Source organism: Ambystoma mexicanum, chromosome 10 (genome assembly GCF_040938575.1).
Source record: "Ambystoma mexicanum isolate Mex_15411 chromosome 10, UKY_AmexF1_1, whole genome shotgun sequence".
NCBI classification, from domain to species: domain Eukaryota; kingdom Metazoa; phylum Chordata; class Amphibia; order Caudata; family Ambystomatidae; genus Ambystoma; species Ambystoma mexicanum.
The window spans coordinates 688982524-689004018 of NC_090932.1; the positions used below are offsets into that span (position 1 = coordinate 688982524).

Below are 21495 nucleotides of genomic sequence, written 5' to 3' on the forward strand. Positions count from 1 at the left end.
AAGACAAAAGGCAAACAGCTGCCCAGTAATGATGGTCTTTCCCCATGACAAGAGTGAAGCTGAACGCTTCACATCCCTGCAAAATGTTAGCACAGGTTCAAAACCAAAAGCAAAAGGTTTGGGGGTCCATAGAATATGAAAGGAAAGTTGCCTATAGAGAAATCTTTCCTAAAACTAGCCTGCTTTTATCCAAGCTTGCGTTTCACTAGAGAGGTCTCGGTCAGCTCCCTGCAGTAGAAACTCATCTCCTACCCTCTTTCTCAGTTTAGTACTTCTGTGCTGCTCCTTTTCCTCCTCAACGACACACCTTGGTCGAGTTCCTCCTACCATTATGCCCCGTGACCACAACCCCCAATTTACATCAGCCTCTTCCTGAGGTTTCCAATCCACCTCCTGTTTTCACCGAGCTTCCTAATTCCTCACACCCACCTCTTTTTGATGTTTTAACTCCTAATACACTCCTCCTCCACTTCCCAGTACTCTGCACCTCCCTGCCTAATGGTCTTCTCCTTTAATTACCAAATACCCCCTTCAAACTCTCACTTTGCTTGTTTCACACAGACTTTGAGCTGGTAGCACAGGGACATTTTTGTGTGCTTTCAGGGTCCGTGTCAGTCTGCAAAGCACACCGCTTCCAATTGTTCACCCTGCATTTGATGTTTGAACGGCACTCCAGTGTAAGGACCAGAGGAATGGGATTTGTAGCAACCTTTTTGTTTGAAACCACAAAGCTTAGTTGTTTTAAATAGACATAGTCTGGAACTATCGCAACCATGGACACATGAATGGCTGCGATTGGAGGAGAAGGGAAACTTTGCATCACTGTTGCCATTCATTTTAACACTTACCTGGACAGGAGCAAAGAGAAGGATGCTGGGCCACATGTGAGCATCCCGTGCCAAGTGTGGGAGTTGGCGAGGTTATACAGGGGATCCTCCCTATACCACCTTCAGACACACAATCTGCTAGCTTGGGTTTCGTATGCTGCCCCCCCATGCTCTCCCCCACTAAAATTCCCCATGGTCAGGCAGGGGGCCTTGTGTCAGGGATACCGCCCTGTGGAATGGTTGGCAGCTGTACCCGCAGCGACCATCTCCCTGTTGGAGTGGTTGACATCTTCATTCGGCACATCACGTATTAGACTCAACAGGAGTTAGGGTCTAGTTGTTTCTTCTTGCGCCCTAGGTCCTCTTTTAGCTTTCAGGTATCCGATCTGCGAGTGCATCTCAACGTTGCTGGTTCCTGCTACAAATGCTCCTCGTGAGCTCTGCCCTGGGTTCCCTCTTTGTTACTTGGACCTTCCTTGTGTCTTCTTGCTTCAATCCTCTCCGTCAGTTCTACCAGTTCCTCTGGATCTCACCTGGCTCCCCCCCTGTAGTATTTCTTGATGCTGGAGCCAGCTCTTCATACAAGCCTTCACTTGTCTACTATGCTAAGCAGACCCTTTCATCCTCCTGCGGCTCTGTCTCCTCTGCAACATTACCGGACGGTTTTTCCCCTCTTGGGATTTTCCATCTACTCGGATGACTCTCCAGGGGTTACCCAGTACTATGGTGGTTCCATTCCCAGAGGGGGGGGGGTGACTTCTGACCGGGGTTGGCCATACCTCTTCGGTTCCTGACTTAGCCAACAGAGCAAGTTAAGGCTGACCCCTGACACTTTGTAAGAGGGAATGGACTGCTGTTTATTACAGAGAGCGATCCTCCCTTCTGCCATGCTATATTCAAACTTGCGACTTTGAACCATTTTAACTGCATTTCCTGCCCAATGTACGCATTATACACCATTATAAATGAAGATGCCAAAGATGAGAGGGAGGAAGCGCAATAGACTGTAAATGGAGTGCAAACTCTTTCTGCACCATTACTGGGAAGGCTCTATTGATTATGGGAAATGTATATAATATGGCACTTAAAATGATGTCCAAATGTGTGAGAGAAGGAAAGCGATGGCAACCATTTTCTAACAACCTGGATCTCTAAAATGAAGTCAAAATGGAGTGACAACTTGTTATAAAGGTTTTAATGACAGGAAGAACGAGAGGTAGTGCAAATGTTACAGGCAGTTCTTGAACAGCAGTTCTAAAATAGGTTTATGGGCCCAGTAAAATGCTTGAAAGAAGGGAGATCTGATCAGCTACAGAGAAAAAAGGAGATGGGAGGACAAAGTGACATACAGACAAGAATGTGTTTCATGGATAAGCCAATTATATGCTCTGGTATCTATTTTTTGATATACGTTTATTTCCTCAGGGTGCAGACAGCAAATTGTGGCCATAGCAGATACAGCTCCACCGATGACCGAGTAAGTCGAAGGCGCAACTATCAAAGTGCACACCGCTGCCTAAACCCTTTTGCTTAAATACCAACAAGCGTGAAAGAAAAGAATAATTGTAAAACACATTTTAAACTGTTGAGTTGTTTTTTTTTTTTAGAGACATATTTCTGAGGGTGGGGAAGAGTTCCATGTGGATAGATGCATGTCAGAGAAGTATCTGTCCCCTGTAGAGTAGGAAGGGCATTTGTGAATAGAGAAAGAGCTATAAAGTGACAAGTCTATCGTTTCCTCTTGGGAAAAGCCTGGCTTTGTTTACGAAGAGGTCTTTGCAAAAAGCAGGGTATTTAAAATCAGATATGGGAAACTTCACAAAATGCTAAGAGGCTGCATTAAATTGTGGCCATAATGTGAAGACGTGCTCTAGTTTTGGAATGACAGGTGACCCTATTAGCAGACCTAGATGACGGTAAAATAAAAGGACTAAAACTATTTTCAAGTGTGGTCCATGCTGCATTGACATAGAACTCCAAACTGCCAAAACACTACAAAACCAAACATAAAATGAGCAAGATCACATTAATAAGTCACTTTAAATAAAATACAATGTGGAAATAATGTATCAATTGGGAAGCCCTCAGGACCGTGCAGAAACCAGGGTGTTTAGTACTAAGAGAGACAAACAGATCACTTTAAAAATAGAAATACAAAAGGCGCAGAAAAGATTCAGAAGTTCCCGACTGGTAGACTAGAAGACAAGGTGACAGCTGTGCAGGATATGCCTCAACCACAGAACCTAGTTTGTGAGAAATTTCAGAGATTGCAAGAAATCTGTATTGCTTGTCAACTCTTGGATTACAGGGTTCCAATTAGCATGGGCCTGCCTTTAAAAAAGAAAATAAATCACACTTCACATGTGTTTATTCAAAAGAATGAAAGCATAACTACTTTTTATGACTGGGCTCAATTTGCAGGTGCCGGTCCTGTTCCTAGTAGTGACAGATAAAGAAAAGTAGGCTATTTTCACCTGAAAATATGGAGAGGTGAAAGTTGCCCCTGGTTTGCACTAAGGACATTGGATTGTATCGGGAAAAAGAAAGAAATTAACAGGTAAGGAAAATAAAGTGATTTAGCTAAACTCAATTACGTTTGATCAAAAGGGGAAGCTGGAATTGGAACCTAGATCTTCAAATTCCTAAGTTAGCCAATAATTGCTAGGCTGAGCATACCCCCTTTCCTCTTCTGTACAATCCTTTGTATTTCATGCGGTGTGGCAAGTTCACCCATGTTTGGGAGTAAAGGATATCGGAGTACAAGGTGCTAAAAGTATGTACCAAGATCCTACAAGTTTGGAAAAGGAGAAAGCTGGGATAAGAACCCATACCTTTAGTCTCTAAAAGTGGCAACATATCTACTAGACCTCTTGTTTTCCTCTCTCTCCCTTTGTTGCCATCCTAAACTCTGTTTCCCCCTCTCCCTCCTTCCTCCAGTGCTCTCCTATTTCTGTTCTCTCTCTCTCTGGTCCATGAGTTGGTTTGAAGAAAAATAAGTTGCCAAATACAAGTGGAGTTACAAATGGATTGTGGCACTGGGTCTGGACAGATTAAGGGTGGGACGGGGCATGCACGTGTGTGGTAGAGCAGGGATGTGCCTATGGGAGAGTGGCTTGAGTGGTGCTATCCTTATACGAGGATTGCGTTGGTCAAGAACATGGAACTGCTTATGGGGGAGTGGGTACAGTGAAGTGATGCGTCTTTAAAGTGGATGAATGATGGGGATATACCGGTTGGACAAGGCAAGTGGGGAAAATGGGTGAAGTGCTAGAAATGCAGGTTGCATACAGTCTTGGGATGTACTTGGGGGTGGTGAACGAATGTGGGTATGCATCTATGAGAGGTTATGAGGATGTAGGTTGAAGACTAGGACAGTAGGATTATGGGGGTGTAGGGAGTGTGGGAATGTGTCTGCAGGGATGGTTGAGTAGATAAAGTATAACGTGTATGTGGGGTTGTTGATGGGGGGGTGAGATAAGCCTGTGAGAAAAGGGTGGTGATATGTCTAGGGTGGAGGTAGGGAGGACTTGGTTACGTGAGCAATGTCCGGGCAGTTTGAATTTTAGTTATCGTGCATGCAATCTTTACAGCAAATCCAGTCCGATGTCTATTGCAAAGACTACATAAATTCAACGATATTCCTAATCTCCTCCCAATTGTTAATTCTAGCAATTTTCTGCTCACTAATGACTACTGCTAACCCTACTTGTGGACCAATATTGATTACAGTACTTGAAGCCAACATTGATAATCCCTTGCCTGAGGTCATTGATGAACCTTTTGCCTACTGTCAATGTTTCACAGAACTCACAGCCTCAAAATAAAAAGTATATTTACTTCCGGACGACAACACTAGAGCCCTTGCTAAGGGTGTGAATGCATACACCCTACAGGCATTCTGTGAAAGGAAATCAGTAAATGGCAATTTTTCAACGAGTCTCAAGTCTTACCATGCTTCATGGGATACATCATTTCTCAAAACCTTCAGGGAAACCTTAACTTCACCAAGAAACACATCTTGTGCTAAGTTCCCATTGTTCCACAGATCAACCCTGAAAGTTTAAATAAAAATTGTAAGTGCCTCAGCCAATGTTAGAAAGTCATATTTATTTAAACATCAGTCACTATTATAGAATTCAACGAGTGTTCATGCAAATAAGACACAAATGTGTTAAGATTGATTGGTTCAGCTCCAAACACAGCAAACATTGTTAACGCTGGTAGGCAAAGCCTGCTCCTAATTCAAAAGCATTTCTATTATTATCCTCAATTTCCAGTGTTAGTGACAGCTGATGTGAAATGGGACCTTTAAGTCAGAGACCGGAAGACATTTAGTCAAAACACCAAGGCTAGAAAATATTCAAAAGCATAAATGATTATTTTTAATAGACATTCACCTACAACCTGGACTATCAGACAGTTAAAGAGGGACTAAAACACAAAGTCACTCACAAAGAACGCCTCAGCACAGTCAATACCTCTCACTGGATTGGAGCACCCACTGCTGACATCTGTGTGTGATCCAAAGGAAATAAATTTGAATTTGGCTGCGTCTACTTAACCGCTCGTTCTTCAGATGTAGATAGAATGAGCACCATTGATCTATGTAATGAAAAACACTTCTCTATGGTGCTACAAGGTCACACTCTGTGGCAAACACTGCTGCATATATAAAAGTATAACGTAGTCACTTTGATTTATTTACTCCTAGTCCATAGTCTCCTTTCCTTCTAAAGGCATGAACATTCCAAGAAAGGAAGAAGGCTGAAACACTCTGCACTGCACAAGTCTTAAAGGTAAGAAGCATTGGTGCATGCAAATCCTCCTTCTGATCTGACTCTGCCTCCCAATCGCCCACTCCTTTTCCATCTGTCTATTTAAGGGGTCGGCAAGCGCTAGATCGCCAAATGATTTGCACTAGAACTTCCATCAGCTCAGCCAGCGTAGTCAATGGTAAGAGATCATGCAGGTCATAGACCATACATTTGGTGAGCCATAGGTTGTGGAACCTTGGTCATAGGTGTATTCCTCACCTTAAATCGTATCTCAAATCCTTCTTTAATATTTATGATATGATATGATATAGCATTTGTAACGCGCCTATACACAAGTGTTTCAAGGCGCGACGAGGCAGTGAAGGGGGAACAAGGGGAGGCAGACAACGATCCTACTAGGATAGGTGTCATTCAGATTGCGCAAGTGCAAGGGTAGGGGGGGATGGGAAAAGTGCATGGGGGAAAGGGAGAGGGGAAAGTGCAGTACAGGGTTAGTAATGAACAGGATAAATAATAAGGGCCAGCTGGTGGCAAGTGCAAGATAAGTGCAGACAAGTGCTGGGAAGGGGGGATGTAGGGATACAGAGACAGTCCCGCAGTGCAGGGGTTGCCAGGAAGGCAGTGCAGGGGAGAGTGGCTGGGCCAAGGACCGAGATTGTTGAGTGGCCCAGTTGCTGATTCAGTACAGTTTCAGTGATTTAGCATGGGAGAGGGAGAGAGAAAGCAGAAGCAAAGAGGAAGGTTTTGAGGTGCTTCCAGAACCGGAGATGGTTCTCCTCAAGTTTCAGGGAGCCAGGAAGGCTGTTCCAGAGAGAGGCCCCTGCTGCGGAGAGAGATCTCCCCCCAACTCGTTGCTTGGAGAAGCGGCTGACCCTGAGGGAGTTGGAGGCGGAAGAGCGAAGTGCTCGAGAAGGAAGATATTTAGGAAGGGAGAGTTGAAGGCAATTTGGCCCCAGGCCCCAGAAGGCCTTGTGGACAATGCAGAGGGTTTTGAACTTAATCCTCGCAGCCACAGGGAGCCAGTGAAGCGATTTCATTCCTGGAGAGATACGGTCCCTGGGCTTGAGGCCAAGGACAAGTCACGCATTCCTGTTCTGGATGAGTTGCAGAGGGCGGAGAGTAGAGGCAGGCAGATTTAGATAGAGGCTGTTACAGTAGTCCAGCTTCGAGAGAACCATGGCTCTGGAGAGAGTGAGCTTCTGGGGGAAGGAGAGGAAAGGAAGGATACCTCTGAGGAGGTGCAGCTGGTAGTGTGACTTCTTAGAAACGTCAGAAATGTGAGGAGAGAAGGAGAGTGTGGAGTCGAAGATGACCCCGAGGTTTTTTGCCTTGCAGGAAGAGGGCCAAGAGAGGCCGGCCAGAGAGCTGCAGGGAAGGAGGGAGTGGGTGTGCCGATGAGTAGAATCTCGGTCTTACTGGCATTAAGGCAGAGGTCGTTGGCGGCACACCATTCCTGGATAGCATAAAGACAGTCAGAGATGAGGGAAGGAGAAGAGGAGGCCAAGGGTAGCCTGAAAATGAGCTGGGTATCATCCGCATAGCACTGAAAGTTGGGGCAGAGAGCAGCGATGCGGTGGGCGAGAAGTGCCAGATACTGGTTGAACAGCCAGGGAGAGAGGTTAGAACCCTGGGGGACACCACAGGTAGAGAAAAAGATGTCAGACAGGAAAGACCCCAGTTGGACCTGGGAGGGTCGATTTGAGAGGAAAGAGGTCAGCCAAGCCAGAGTCTGACCAGTGATACCCAGGTTATCACGGAGACGGTTAAGCAGGATGGTATGGTTGACAGTATCAAAGGCAGAAGAGAGATCATGCAAAATGAGAACACATGGAATGTTAGAGTCAAGGTTCGAGAGCAGGTCCTCACGGATGTTCAGGAGAGCAGTTTCCATGTTTCTGGCAGCTCTGAAGCCAGACTGATGGTTATCAAGGCTACCAACAGATTCAGCATGGAGATTAAGCTGGGAGATGGCAAGTTTCTCCAGGAGCTTGCCCAGGAAAGGAGGGATAGAGATAGGGCGATAGTTAGCTGGGCAGGAGGGGTCTTTTCTCCTGTAAAAGTGAATGTTTGCAGATTTTTGCATAGGGATTCTTTTCCAACCTACCCCACCTGTCTGATAATTATTATCATCATTTATATTATTCAAATACTCAGTGCTAAGGGGCTTGAATTAAAATGTTGTCCCTTTAGAAATTACACCCACACCGCCCTAGATGTGTGGACCTCGAACAGGCGCAGCTACCCCTGCCTCTACGCTTTCTCCCACAAGTGCCTCCTCCGGAGCTGCGGTGATGGCGGGAACTCTTGGCGTCCACTAAACATACCATCTCGGTCTGGGACAAAGCACTGAGACTAAAGAAGATTCCAGTGGGACTTAGCCCCCTCGCCCCAGTGTTCATGAACCCGACTTTCTCACCTGGCCTGTCAATTCGAAACTTTGGGCCCTGGATTGCAGGAGGCCTGGAGACCCTTGAACAACTCTTCGAGGGGGGTCAACCCTGCACCTTCGAGCGATGCAAAGAACTCTTCAAGATTCAGGAACAGGATAGGTTCACGTACATCCAGCTACGCCACTGGTGCACTCATCCGCAGACTCGCCAGGCAGCCACCCGCCCCCAACGGCCATTGAACTGACCCTTACCGAGCTGCCACCCCAAGGGAGAATCTCTACTCTGTACAAACGCCTCCAACCAGACTTCCTAATTTCCAAGCCCCGATACATGGCCCAATGGGAAGCGGACCTGGGCAACCCTATTGAGGGCCTACTCTGGGTTGATATCTGGTCCCGGGCCCACACCTGTTCATCATGTATCACTAATAGGGAATGCGCCTATAAGATCCTCCTCCGGTGGTATTTCCCGCCCTTAAGACTCCATCACATGCATCCCACTCTCGACCCACACTGCTGGAGACAATGTGGCCAAGCAGGCTCCTTCTTCCATATGTGGTGGTCCTGCCCCAAGGCCCAAGCTTTCTGGAAACATTGCCTGGCAACTGCCCCTAGAGCCTGAACCTATACTCCTTGGAGCCCCAATTCCTGGAATCTACCCAAGGTCTACCCAAGGTCAGGGCCCAAGGCCAAACTTTTATCCCAATGCCTATTGGCGGGCAGGAACGTGATAGCCCGCACCTGGAAGACGGCGGAAGGTCCCCTCATGCCGTTCTGGTGGGTGAAGGTCTGGGACATCTTCATAGCTGAGAGGGTGACGGCCGCCGGGGCAGGCCTTCTACATCGATTTCATAACATCTGGGGTCCGGTCCTCGACTATGACCAAAAGTTCTCGGCTTTGCAATTTAAGCCCCAATTGGCCAGGAGAACAATGCAAGCTGGGGAGCCCCAGCGGGAGCGGGGGAAGAAACTTGAGACTGGAGGAGGGAATGGGAAAGATATTGTATTGTATTGTACTGTGCATCATGTCGCGAATGTTTAAGTTATGTATTGTGATAACCTGCCTTCTTAAAATAAACACGTTAAAAAAAAAAAGAAATTACACCCACTTCCTTTTTATCTTTGACTAGTCTAGTGCAGAGTGACTATATAAAATGTTGGTTAGTGGGTCAAATGAAATATATCACAACAAAAAGATGTCATGAAATGAAACACTTCTGCGCCGCGTAAATAAGGACAATGAATTGGAGTAATAATTGAGGGAAAACAATTACACCTATTCCCCTCCATCCCCATTGAAGCTTACTTTTTCAATCTTTACACAGGTCACAAACAATGTTCTGTATTGTTACTGCTACTATTGCCTTTCTTGTTCTACAGCCAAAGAGTGAGGTCATATGGAACAATACTATGGACATACAGACCCATTTTGTGAATTTGATCTTTCCTTTTTTCTTCTAATTTCGGGTCTCACCCATTCATTATATCATTCCTTGTTTCTTTTCCTTGCTCTATATCCTTCAAACTTTTAGAGACTTCCTTCAAAATTTTTGAACATGTCGCCCGAAATTCTGTTGCATGGATAAATGTATTTTTTTAGTTGTAAAATATGTTCTTACCTTCTGCACATGGTGTAAAAATAAATACATGTTTCCTCTGTGTACAGAGAGTGTTTTCACGTTCAATTATGGTAAATGGGATAATGAAAGTAAAATCCCCATTTCAAGAAGAATCAGATACAAAATGATGATCAATGGTTCTTTCCTCTACTCCAGTGGTAGGCTCCCTATGCTTTTGTTGCTAGTAGATTTTACCCTATCTACCACTGGATGTTTAGGGCAACCCATATATGTTTTTTAGTATTGGCCTTTAGGACTGTTTTACTTGTAGGTAAAAAATATCTGTATTCCCTTTTCTGCCGCCTACCGCTTGTCTAGAGTCTCCAATATATAATAGGGGGTGGGGGGTATGGGACACTGTACTTTAAAATGCAGACCCACAATGGATTTTACCAGCTGGCTAGGTTGTGTGGTTCCATTGTTCTCCCCCTCCCTTTGTTAATTTATGTTGGGTGTCCATCTTTGACAGTCGACCCACATATAAGCAACGGGAGCAGGGAGGTCCTTTTAGACATTAAGGCCCTAAATTACAAGTTTGTCAGTCTGGAAAAAAGTGCTGGTAACAACGGTTACCAGCACCCTTTCCAGACTGGCTAACTACAAGTCTGCCAGTAGGGGCTGTGAACTACCGGCTGGCCTGACCTGCCAGTAGTTCTAGCCGCTACCAGCAGATTTTTCACTGAAGCACTGGCACTGTTACTAACGGTGCCAGTGCTTTAGGGTTCCCATTCCCATGGAGTCCTCACGGATATGGGAATGGGAACTTACTGGCTTTCCGCCACCCATAATATCCCGGTATTACCAGGATATCAGGTGGCAGAAACGGTAAAGCGAGTCTGCCGGCAACCCACTGGTGTTACCGGCAGACTCGTAATGAGGGCCTGAGTGTTTTTATAGTATTCTATGTATTTTTGTTATTACTTTGCATTTTGAGCCAGTTACATATTTGATCCGATAGTTCTATATGTGTAACATAAGTATATATTTTTCAGAATATCAGTGTGCTGTATTTTCTACATATAAATGTGCAGATTGAGAGTTGAGCCTTGTTGCTCTGTCCACGTTACACCACATTACTTACCATTAAGAGAGGTTTGGCTTTCCTCTCTTGTCAGGTGAATTAGTTCCCCATTAAGGTCAGTTGTTGTAGATAGTCAGATGTTTGTACTAAAACTGCCTCAACATACCCATTGGTAAATGCCCATGAAGTGCAGGTGCTGGAAAGAGAACTATGCAAGTCTCTCACTGTATCTGTCCTGATAAACAGGTCACAAGACCATAGTGCATGTGAAATTATCCATTGAAGATGGACAAATGTTCCCCTGAGTGAGCTTCATCCAATTCTGCCAGTATTACTTTCATGACCTAAAAGAAAGTGTTGCAGAAGTCCACAATTGATCAAGCCTCGGGCCATCAAGACCCCCGGCATGCACAGGAACACCATTTACTTAAACCAAGTCTGCGTTGCATAAGCAGCGAATAAACAGAGAAGCCCAGAGGTAAAGAGAAAAGGAGGAACTCCTACTCAAACAAGAGGTTCATGCTAGGGCACAGCAAGCTGAGCAAAGAGTGTCAAGTCAAGAAACAAGAGACTGTATTAAGCGGGATGACCTGTGAGAGGATGGACATTGGTTTGGGCCCAGTCACACATGCTTCCGAATTTCCTAGCATTAAAGACCCAATGATGTGCACACTACACCAATCATGTCCCTTTTTAGGGAACATATAGTCCATTAGTATGGAGGTAAAGGGACAGGAATTAGAAATCAAGCTTTTACCACATATTGTTTATCAATATACAAAGTCCGTCAGTGAAGTGAAAAAGACCTCAGCATCCCACCCAGTGCAGGGATAAGGACCATCAAAAGAGATGAAACGGGTAAGTTACAGACAAGTGCAAAAAGAAAATACAGGCAAGCACAAGATTCAAGGCTTACAGGTTGGAAATAAGTATATGTCAATCCTTTGTAGCAGAAGACGCAATTGACTGTGTTCCCATCCATCTTCCACCAGTTCAACTGATGTCCATTTTCTTTTCTAGCTTTTTGTTTTAGTAGGCTTGCCGGAGTGTGAATATCTAGGTATAGATTATCCTCCCATTATGTAAGTTTATGGATGCCCTTGTGCATAAACGTGTTCCTAGGCTAAAGGTAGTCTAATCAGTATTTCAGGAAAACTCCAAGACGTTGCTCAGTGTTCACCCTATTACGTTATTGACTCTTGTATCTGATTTTGGTGAGCAATCAAAGTAGAGGTAACAAAATCGAACGGAACCTACTGCTCTAGAGTTCACAGAAATTATGAAAAGATACCGACTGTTTTAGCAATGCCCTGAAATTGATTCAATATGTTTTACCTCTACTGTGATTGCTCACCAAAAGTCAGCATATGCTATCTTCTGATAGTGAATGTGTGTGTCAGGCTGTTTAACTTTCCAAGTGTGAATGCAGGAATATCTCCATGTAGCATTGTTTTCACAAGTTGCATAAGAACAGAAAATGAGGAGGAGTGATTACCAACAATATCTGACAATTTGCTGCTGGTGAACTCTAATCAGGGGCAATATTGTTCCTCAAGACCAAGAATATTTTTTTCAGGACGAAGATGCTCTAAAATTTGATACTATTCTCTCGAGACGTATTCATGGTTAATGATGCTGAAATCGTGTTTTTCTTCATGGCTGAATGCACAGAGATTATATGAATTTTAGTGTATCCCATAAGTCCACTGTGACGAATTCCCAGATGGCGTCACTTCTCCCCCTATGGGGAGCCCCTTCCCATGAGGCCAGGGAGATGAGGCTGTTACCCGATAGTCCCAACGGGGAGGCACTGAGCGGGTTGATCTCATGGGGAGGGAAGCCCCCTATGGGATTAGTGACGACCCAGGGAGAACAGGGTATCACCCATAACGCACCTTCCTCGCCAACCCCCTCCAATATCCTTCGTAATGTTCCCATATGCTTTTCTTATACTACCAGTATAGGAAGTATTGGCACGAGGAGGAGTAGAGACTACTGAAGAAGAGTCCCTTTACAAAATACTAAGACAACGAAGAGCTCTGTTGACACCAGTCAATTCAGTACAGTGATGAGAAAGAGGCACAGAGTATTAAGGAATACCCTGGGGAATCAAAGGGAGCAGACCAGATATTCTGATGGCAGTACATCCAACCATGAAATAAAAATGTAAGAAGGACTTTGTAGAGGATTCAGTCCTCCCTGGTGGAACCGCGCAAGTTGGTCCCATGTGTACAGGAGAACGAGTGAAGATCAGGATGAAGAAACCAAAAGGTCCACAGCGAAAAGAAGGGATGGCAGTCTGGCGGACGAAGGTTCCAGGCGGTCTTGAAGCCTGGTAGCAGGACCGCTAACAGGGGGAAGATTGGTGCTGCGGAGCTGCCACAGACCAAACGAAACACATGCGAGTATTGTGAGCTCCACTGCAGACGGAAGGTGGACAGTAAACCCCAAGACCACCGCAGGCAGAGAGAAGGTACGCGGGTGGTGGGAAATGCGCCGGGGATCCAACCAAGTGGTTAAGAGACTGGAAAACCGTGGAAAACCGTGAATGTAGGGTCTGGGACCCGGAGATAGAAGGAGAGAGAGGAACCTTTGCGGGTGGGAGAAGCATCCAAAGCATTCTTTTTTTTTTGTGCAGAATCCATTGGTTTATTTAGAATTCCACAATAGTGTGTGTATGCAGCAACGCGTCAGAATTTCTTAGCCTGTAAGTGCAGTGTGGCATTGGGAATCAGCCCGCACTCCTTCAGAGTTTTGGTGCCATCGTGGTACACCTGCTGTGGAAACGATCTGATGATATCATAAGAGCTTGTCTCTGGTCCCCTGTGGGCAGCAAGGTGGGTACAAAGGTCTTCAATGGTTTCGGTGAAAAGCATCTTCAGACGTCTGGTCACCTCGCTCCGATTTCACACGTAGCATTGTCAAGTTTTGAGCAGAGGGAGGCCGGTTCTGTGGCTCCACCTTTAACCTCTCTTGTAGTGCAGTAAGAGCTGGAGTTTCCACGAGTATAACAGCAGAGTCTTTTGCTCTACCAGATCCCTGTAGATGCTCTTGAATTGGCCCCCTGATATCCAAGAACTGTCCTCCCTTCACTACTGCTCTTGGAAGCTTGTTCAGGAACTGATCCAGAGAGAGCTTGGGCCCTGGTGCCTCACTCGTTTCCAACGTGCTATCACCTCCAGATAGAGGACCAGAAAGAGGACCTCCCACCACCTGTCCCTGGCCAGGAAACGTGTCCCACCGCTGGGTCTCACGGAATGTCACAGTTCTCCTATCAGTCACCTGAAATGGAATCCCACCTGGGAAGCGAGACTGGAGCTCTGACGGAAAGTAGCCATGATGTCCTGGACACAGCGCTGAGTTGAGGGCTCCTGATAGGAGTGGGAGGGGCCTCTGAACAGGATTATCCCATTCTGATAGAGTGAGGGGGATGGGATCAGGCTGCCTTAACCTGGCTCCTCCCTCTGTATGCTCAATTCGGGCTTCTCCTTCCCCCGCGAGGGCATTTAAATCCTTCACATTTTCTAATATCACATCAAAATCCACCAAGAAACTGGAAGGTGTAGAATCTCCTGGTTTCCAAAGACCCTGAGGTTGCTGTGCTTTCTGCTCTGGTATCTCTCCTTCAGCTGACTCTCCATTACTTTCTGTCTCTTTATCTCCAACCCAAACCATGCCGTAGTCATTGAGAAAACCCTCATCTCCAAAGCATTCTTCATAGTCACAGTATCTGGCAGAAGAGTACACATGGTGGGCTGTGTGCAGAAAATAGAAAGTGCAAGTCTGGGACGTGCACCCACAGAAGCATCACCACCGCTCCTCATAGTCACAGTGCCTGGCGGAGAATTGAGTCAGGTGGGCGGTGAATCCAAGAGAGTAAGGGGGAGGAAAGCATTACCCCTGATGCAGTGTTGTGGGCGTTAATCTTCATAGTCACAGTACCTAACCAAATGGGAAGCCAGGTTGGTGGTGAAACCAAGCTAAGAACAACCTGGGGAAGGGAGCCAATCCCCCTAATAGTTGTGGACATTGTAAAAAGAAGCCAAGAGAAGAGTCACTCTCTTGGCAGTACAAAGAGCTTGAGAAAGACCAGGGAAAGAAAGTTAATTATCATGGCATTGGGAAAAACACTGGGAAACCTGAGGCAGGTTAGGGGGAGGGAGTCATCCTCCTAACACTGAGGATGCAAGACTATTTTCTTAATTACATGCACACACTGTAATATTCCACACACGCTAGCAGAATGCAGGCTGGCACACAGGTGCTGGTGGGCTGGTCTTGACCATAGCTTCCCACCTAAGTAGCCTGCCATCTATCATCACTCTTGCCGTCTGCCAGTCAATTAGCCTTTGAACATGGCCTTGGAAATGTTCCTTCATGCCTGGGAATAAAAGGGAGAATAGACATTTTGTCTCTTGGTTTCGATGTAGCTCAACTCAGTATCTATTTTCATCCGACCATGTGACTTGGAGACCATGTTTCAGAGCTTTTCTGTATTTGAAATACTATTAAATGATGAACCTCTTCAATGTTCTTGCACCTCCCCTCGAACAGGAGTTTGTTCTTTTCACATGTTTTGTAGCTACTGTATGAACATCCAATCTCACGGTGGCTTTGACTTCCTGTGCTGAGCCAGCCAAGCCTTTCTTGAATTATTTAAGTCGTCTTCCAACTGCGCCACACTGAAAAAGCCTTCTATTTACTGGGTCCAAGCTCTCCTAAAGTGCGTTGTGGAACATCCATTTCATACATTCCCATGCATAGGGAATCTACGTAGATCACAAAACCCTCACCACACACCTTACCCAGGCAGCACACTTCTCCAACAAGGCCTCCTCGTGGATCACTTCCTTCCTGGAAGGAATAGCCATGAAGGCATTCTCTGACCAAGCCAACGCAGAACCATCCACCGTGGAGTCCCACAAGGCTCATGCACGGCTCCCACCCTCTACAACATGTTCATCAAAACTCTTTTTGATAAACTAGATTTCTTCAGCATAGCTTACACAAACTATGCTGATGATACACAGGTACTCCTGCCTCTCTCAGGCTCGTATGACCAAGACTCCGCAGCCCTCACAACGATCTACTACATCATCCAAGCTTGGATGGCGGACAACAGACTGTGCTTGAACAGGGATAAAACGGAGATAATCATCATGGGCCAAAAGAAACATTCGCTAAACTCAACCAACAATACTGCAACTTCACCATTGACAACACCACTATCGCCGTCTCCTCTTCAGTCAAAACACTAGGGGGACTACTTAGACTCCACTCTATCCATGATACGGCAGGTCAGCGCCTTTGCCTCTGCGTCTGCCCATACCACTAAAGTCATAAACGCAGTTACACCTTTCCTATCCAACCAGAATTGCTCATCGATAGCAAGAGCTACCATAGGGGCTAAACTAGATTACTGCAATGTCCTCCTAGCAGGCACATCCACAAAAAAATCGAAACAGTCTTCAAATTGTCCAAAACAATGCACTTCGAGCAGCTCTCAGAATCCCAAAAAGAGACCACATCTTGCAGGCTACGTGAGCTGCCCACTGGCTTCCCGTAAGGGAAAGGATCACATTTAAGACGCTCACCTTGACGCACAAATAGCTCAGCCTCTCAGCCCCGCCATAGATCTCTGAAACCATTGCCAGAGACACTTTGTCTCGCCCCAAGAGAACTGGCCAGGCCAACAAATTACGCATCCCGTACATTCTTAGAGCCAAAGCAGGGGGTATTGGCATTCCTCACATTGCACCTATACTCTGGAACTCCCTTCCACACACACACTCAGAGCAGAGACCTCTGTCCCAGCATTCCACAAAACACTCAAGACCACTATGTTCAACTAACAATGATCCAGTTGTAAACTGTAACTAAGTCTGTATTATGCTTGCATATGTAACCTGTATGTATCTGCAACTAAGCTTGCTGTCTGTAACAGCGCCATGATGCCTCCAGGCTGTCGCGCGCTTTGTAAATACTAAATAATAAATAAGTAAGAATACTTTTTCTGCTTGCGTTACTGCGTCTGTACAATTGTAAAATGACTTGGCACTTTCTTCATCCTTTCTGTAGCAGGAGCATCTTCATCTCGAGCCCGAAATGTTGCTCATCTTTAACACCTCCTGCTTATATCTTATAGAATGCTTATGGTCTTCAGCCTCTTTTCTGGATGGGTCAGCTCTGCTTCGCATGACGTCACAAATATTCTTTCTTGCTCATTTTCACACTTCCTCTATATAACATCTATGCACCTTCTGTCAGGAGAGGAAGGGTGGGCGCATGTGAATCTAAACAAATACAAGCATCAGAAATACGATTACGGTAAGTAATGTATCCCTTCTGAGGCTTGTGGAATCTGCTTGGATCACATGCTATGCATAGATTAGCGAGCAGTGTTAGGAGAAGGTGGTGGGTTGTGAGAAGGAGCAGTGGCAAATAGATGTTTTCGAACCACTTGTCCCACTTGTGTGTCTGCTTTGCAATGAGTGTCAATGCAGTAGTGCTGAGTGAAAGTGTGTACTCAGCTCCATGTAGCTGGTTTGCAAATGCTGTCTAAGGGGACATTTGCAATAAATGCCAGAGTGGCTCCTGTGCTCCTTGTGGAGAGAGCTCTTGGTGTGAAAGGCAGTGTCTTGTTTGATAATGAATAGCACAGTTGTAAGCATCTGACTATCCATCTGGAGATAGCATTTTTGGAAATGCAGTCTCCTTCTCTGCCTGGTGCTATGGAGACAAACAGTTGGTCTGTTTTCCTGAGCGTTTTGGTCTTGTTTACGTAGTAAAGGACCGCCCTCCTCACATTTAGTGTGTGGAGTTTTACCTCAGCTGAGCTAGTTGGGTTCTGAAAGAAGGGTGGTAGCTCAATGGCTTGGTTCACGTGGAATTTGGAAATGAATTTAAGAGAGAACCTAGGATGTGTACGTAAAACCAAATTGTCTTTATGTATAATAAAGAAAGGGTCCTGCACTGACAATGCTTGCAATTCACTAACTCTTCTTATGGAAGTAATAGCCACTAAAAAGGCAGTCTTGTATGTCAGGTGTTTAAGACTGGACTTATGCATAGGCTTCAATGGGGGCCCCATGAGCTTAGCGAGTACTACATTGCGATCCCAGCCTGGCGGTGGGTTTGAAATAGAAGGGTGGAGTCTCTTGACCCCCCGCCATGAATGCCTTAATGACTGGAATGTTCCACCATGATACCTTACTCTGAGAGGTGGTGTACGCTGATAAAGCCGCCAGTAGGACCTTTATGGAGTTGAATACTAACCTTGAATCCAACAAGTGGAGGATATAAAAAAGAACATATCATAATTTAGAATGTGGGATGGAGCACATTCTATGGGGTTTATTTGTTTAGACTGCCACCAAATTACAAATCTCCTCCACTTGTCGAAATAACAGTGTCTGGTGTTTGGTTTACGAGCCTCATTGAGGATATCCATACACCGTTGTGGTAGATTAAGGTGTCCGAACTCTATGACCTCAGGAGCCAAGCTGTCAGGTTCATTGAGTGTGGTTGAGGATGTACTGTTATTCCCCCGTGTTGAGTCAATAGGTTTGTCTGGCACAGGAGTTTGATGGGATCACACATCGCCAGTTTGCGCAGATGTGGATACCATGGCTGTCTTGCCCACATGGGAGCAACTAGGATAAGCGTCATCTGTTCTCTGTGAATCTTGTTTACTATCTTGCTCATTAAGGGAGTTGGGGCAGAAACGTGGAAGCAAATTTCCCTGACCAGTTCATCCATAGGGCGTTCCCCTTGGAGTCTGGTTGGGGGAACCTGGATGCGAAGTCTGGGCATTGCTGGTTTTCTTTTGTAGCGAACAAGTCTAATGTGGGGTAACCCCACTGAAAGAAGATGTGGTCTACGACACTTGAGTTTAGTTGCCACTCGTGTTCTTCTGGTAGGGGACCTCTGCTCGGAGAGTCTGCTAGAGTGTTGAGTACCCCTGGAACGTGTTGGGAGGATAGGAACATCCCCGTCTGAGTGCCCATCTCCATATTTTCTGTGCCGGCTTGGACAGACTTGGAGAGTGTGTGCCCCCCTGTTTGTTCATGTAGAACATTGCAGTGTTGCTGTCTGTTAGGATTTGAACCGACTGGTTCGTCAGCTGCACCTCGAATGCTTGAAGCTCTTTGAATACTGCCAGGAGTTACAGCAGCTCTGTGCAGTGATGTGAGGCCACAGACCCTGTGCTGTGTGGTGAAGGTAATGTGCCCCCCCACCCGGAGAGTGATGCGCCTGTTGTAACGATCGCTTGCGCTTCCGGGTTGTGGACGTGTGTTCCCTTTAACAGGGTTTCCTTCGTCCACCAGCGTAGGTTCGGAACTAGTGTTGGTGAAATGACCACTAGATCGTCCCACTGACTGCTTGCCTGAGACCATTGTTTCGTCAACCACTCCTGCATGGGGCGTATAAACAGGCGGGCGTGTGGGACCAGGTATATGGACGACGCCATCATGCCTATTAAATGCATTGCTTTGAGTACGCTTATCTGGCAACCGGCTTGATACTGAGGTATTTGCTGTAGAATGTTTTGAACTGTTGTTTGAGAAGCCCAATTGGAAGAGAAGGTTTATGGTTCTCTGCGTGTTTTGTTTGCAAAGATGGGGTGATTCCCCTGTGATCAGCAAGTCGTACAGGTAAAGGAACACTAGGATTGCCTCCCTGCGTAGGTGCGCAGCCACCACCGCCAGTGCCTTGGTGAATACCCTTGGAGAAGAGGCTATTCCGAAGGGTAGCACCTTGAATTGGTAGTGCTGGTTTGCTATCTTGATGCAAGGGTTTTCTGTGTGCTGGGAACATTGAAATATGAAAATAGGCATCTTTCATATCCAGTGTTGCCATGTAGTCTCCCCGATTTAGCAGGGGGGGGGAATTACCTCTTGTAGTGTTGTCATGCAGAATTTAACATTGCTTAGTATGGTTAATAAAGAACTATATTTATATATAACTACAGGTGTGTAAGAGTCTTCTCGACTGTTTTGTGTGCTCAAATGTCTTTTTACTCTACCACAGCCCTTGTCTCTCCTAAGATGAGCCTGTCTGCCCAGCCATAGCTACCAAACCTTTTGGGTAGTTAAGGCCTATACCGAGTTGGAGCTCTGCACACTAAAAAGAGAGTCTTCTATAGTCATACCATAGGTGAAATGTAGTAAAACTATGTAACAGTCTTTAATAGCCACCTCCGCTAGCACTCACTGGAGGCTCTGAAGGGATGTCACAAATTGGCACAATTGTGTGGTTCTTAGTTTCTTGTAAGGTATGGCGGTTATAGCATCCTGAGGTCCCTTTCACAGCCCAACAATCATCCTCATGACCCGATACACTGCCTTTCCTGAATTTATGCTGCTATAATTCCCACAACCCTCTCCAACGCCTCGTCTTGCAACACATCATAACATTTATTTAGGAAGTTACCAATTATGACAAGTGCTTACAAGTATATGATCAAACAAGTGTCTCTTTGTATAAAACTGCAAAACTCGGAATAAACTGTGTGCCCCTATAGTTTTATAGTACTTCTATCAACATGCCTTCATTGGATCCCTCTTGGTACTTTGAGAAGCCTACTCAGTCAATACCATTAGTAATGTGAAAGAAAAATTAAAAAAAACTACTTTGGTGATCCAAAAGCAGAAGCCATAAAGAAACTAAGTATAAATGGAAAGATCTAAACTTAAAAGCAAAAACGCAGATTTACTTGAAATGTGCATACAATAAACAGGGGTGTGCAGAAATTAAATTCACGCAACAAGGTATCTACTTAGTACTAGCACTGCAAACACCACACTCACACATGCATTTAGCATCTAATTCCTAATAAAGATGATGTAGCACCTTTTGCTACCAGAGATTTCTATACTCTCCAAAAACATGCAGCATGATTTGATACACCGCTTACCTGACTGTATATCTGTTAATCAGAAAAGAACATTGAGAAGAATAAAAAAAATGAGCTAAACTTCTGGGGCAAAACATTCATGCAACAAAAAACAGACAAATCACCCAAAGTACTTTTACCATTCTTGGATACAAAGGAAATCATGCAATCAGGATAGGCAAATCTAGGACCTTCACTCATAGATATTTACATGTAGCGAAATCCCTTTTTCTTCTATTTTCCTCTTACTTTTCAGTTAGTGGCAGCAAAAAAGAATACAGCCCTCTCTGTGCGGTCGTGACATCACAGAAGTGCACAAAATCACCAAACTGTGGCGAAAGGATGAAAACGACCAAAGCACTCATCCTCCCACCAAACTGACTCTGTCAATGCCAAATCATGTTACCGAATCCAGAGCTCCTGCAACAGGCCAGGAGAGGTGAATTGTGTGAGGGCCATGGGATGGGTTTGGGGATGAAGAGATCTAGTTAGGATTGGGTATGGCTATGTAAATCAACACATTACTCTACGTGTTGCAGGATGGAGGAAAAGATAAGGGAGATACTATATAAAACATTTAGAACGTGCCTGCACACAAGTGTTTCTAGGCGTCACAAGGGAGGGAAGACAGTGGGAAGACCAGACAAACGATCCTATTAGGCTGTGTGTCATTCAGATCGTGCAAGTGCAACAACGCGAGTTGTAGGGGGAAGGGAGCAGGGGAAGTACAGTGGAGAGGGAATGGGGAAGTGTGAACAGGGCAGCAAGCTTTGAGTAAGTGCAGCCAGGGCAGCGTGGCTCTGGGTAAGAACAGGAGGCAGGGGAGCTGTAGGGGTTACAGGTATAGCCCCTAAGTGCACAGTAGGCCTGCAGTTAATGCAAGGAAGGCTGTTTGTGGAGAACCCTGGTACCCAGTGAACTCGGGGGGTGCCAAGCAACCAGTCAGCAGAGCAGAACAGGAACGTTAGC

At 45.6% G+C, this 21495-nt stretch overlaps 1 protein-coding gene and 1 pseudogene across 1 annotated transcript in view; both read right to left on the reverse strand.

The window, feature by feature from the left end:
• Nucleotides 1–21495, reverse strand: part of RASA2 (RAS p21 protein activator 2) — a 1321178-nt gene that overhangs the window by 728586 nt on the left and 571097 nt on the right. Inside the window, exon 9 of the mRNA XM_069618287.1 lies at nt 4778–4879. Within this exon, the coding sequence (XP_069474388.1) occupies nt 4778–4879 (102 nt within the window). The remainder of the gene's footprint in view (nt 1–4777; nt 4880–21495) is intronic.
• On the reverse strand, nt 13315–14306 carry LOC138493212 (UBX domain-containing protein 11-like; annotated as a pseudogene).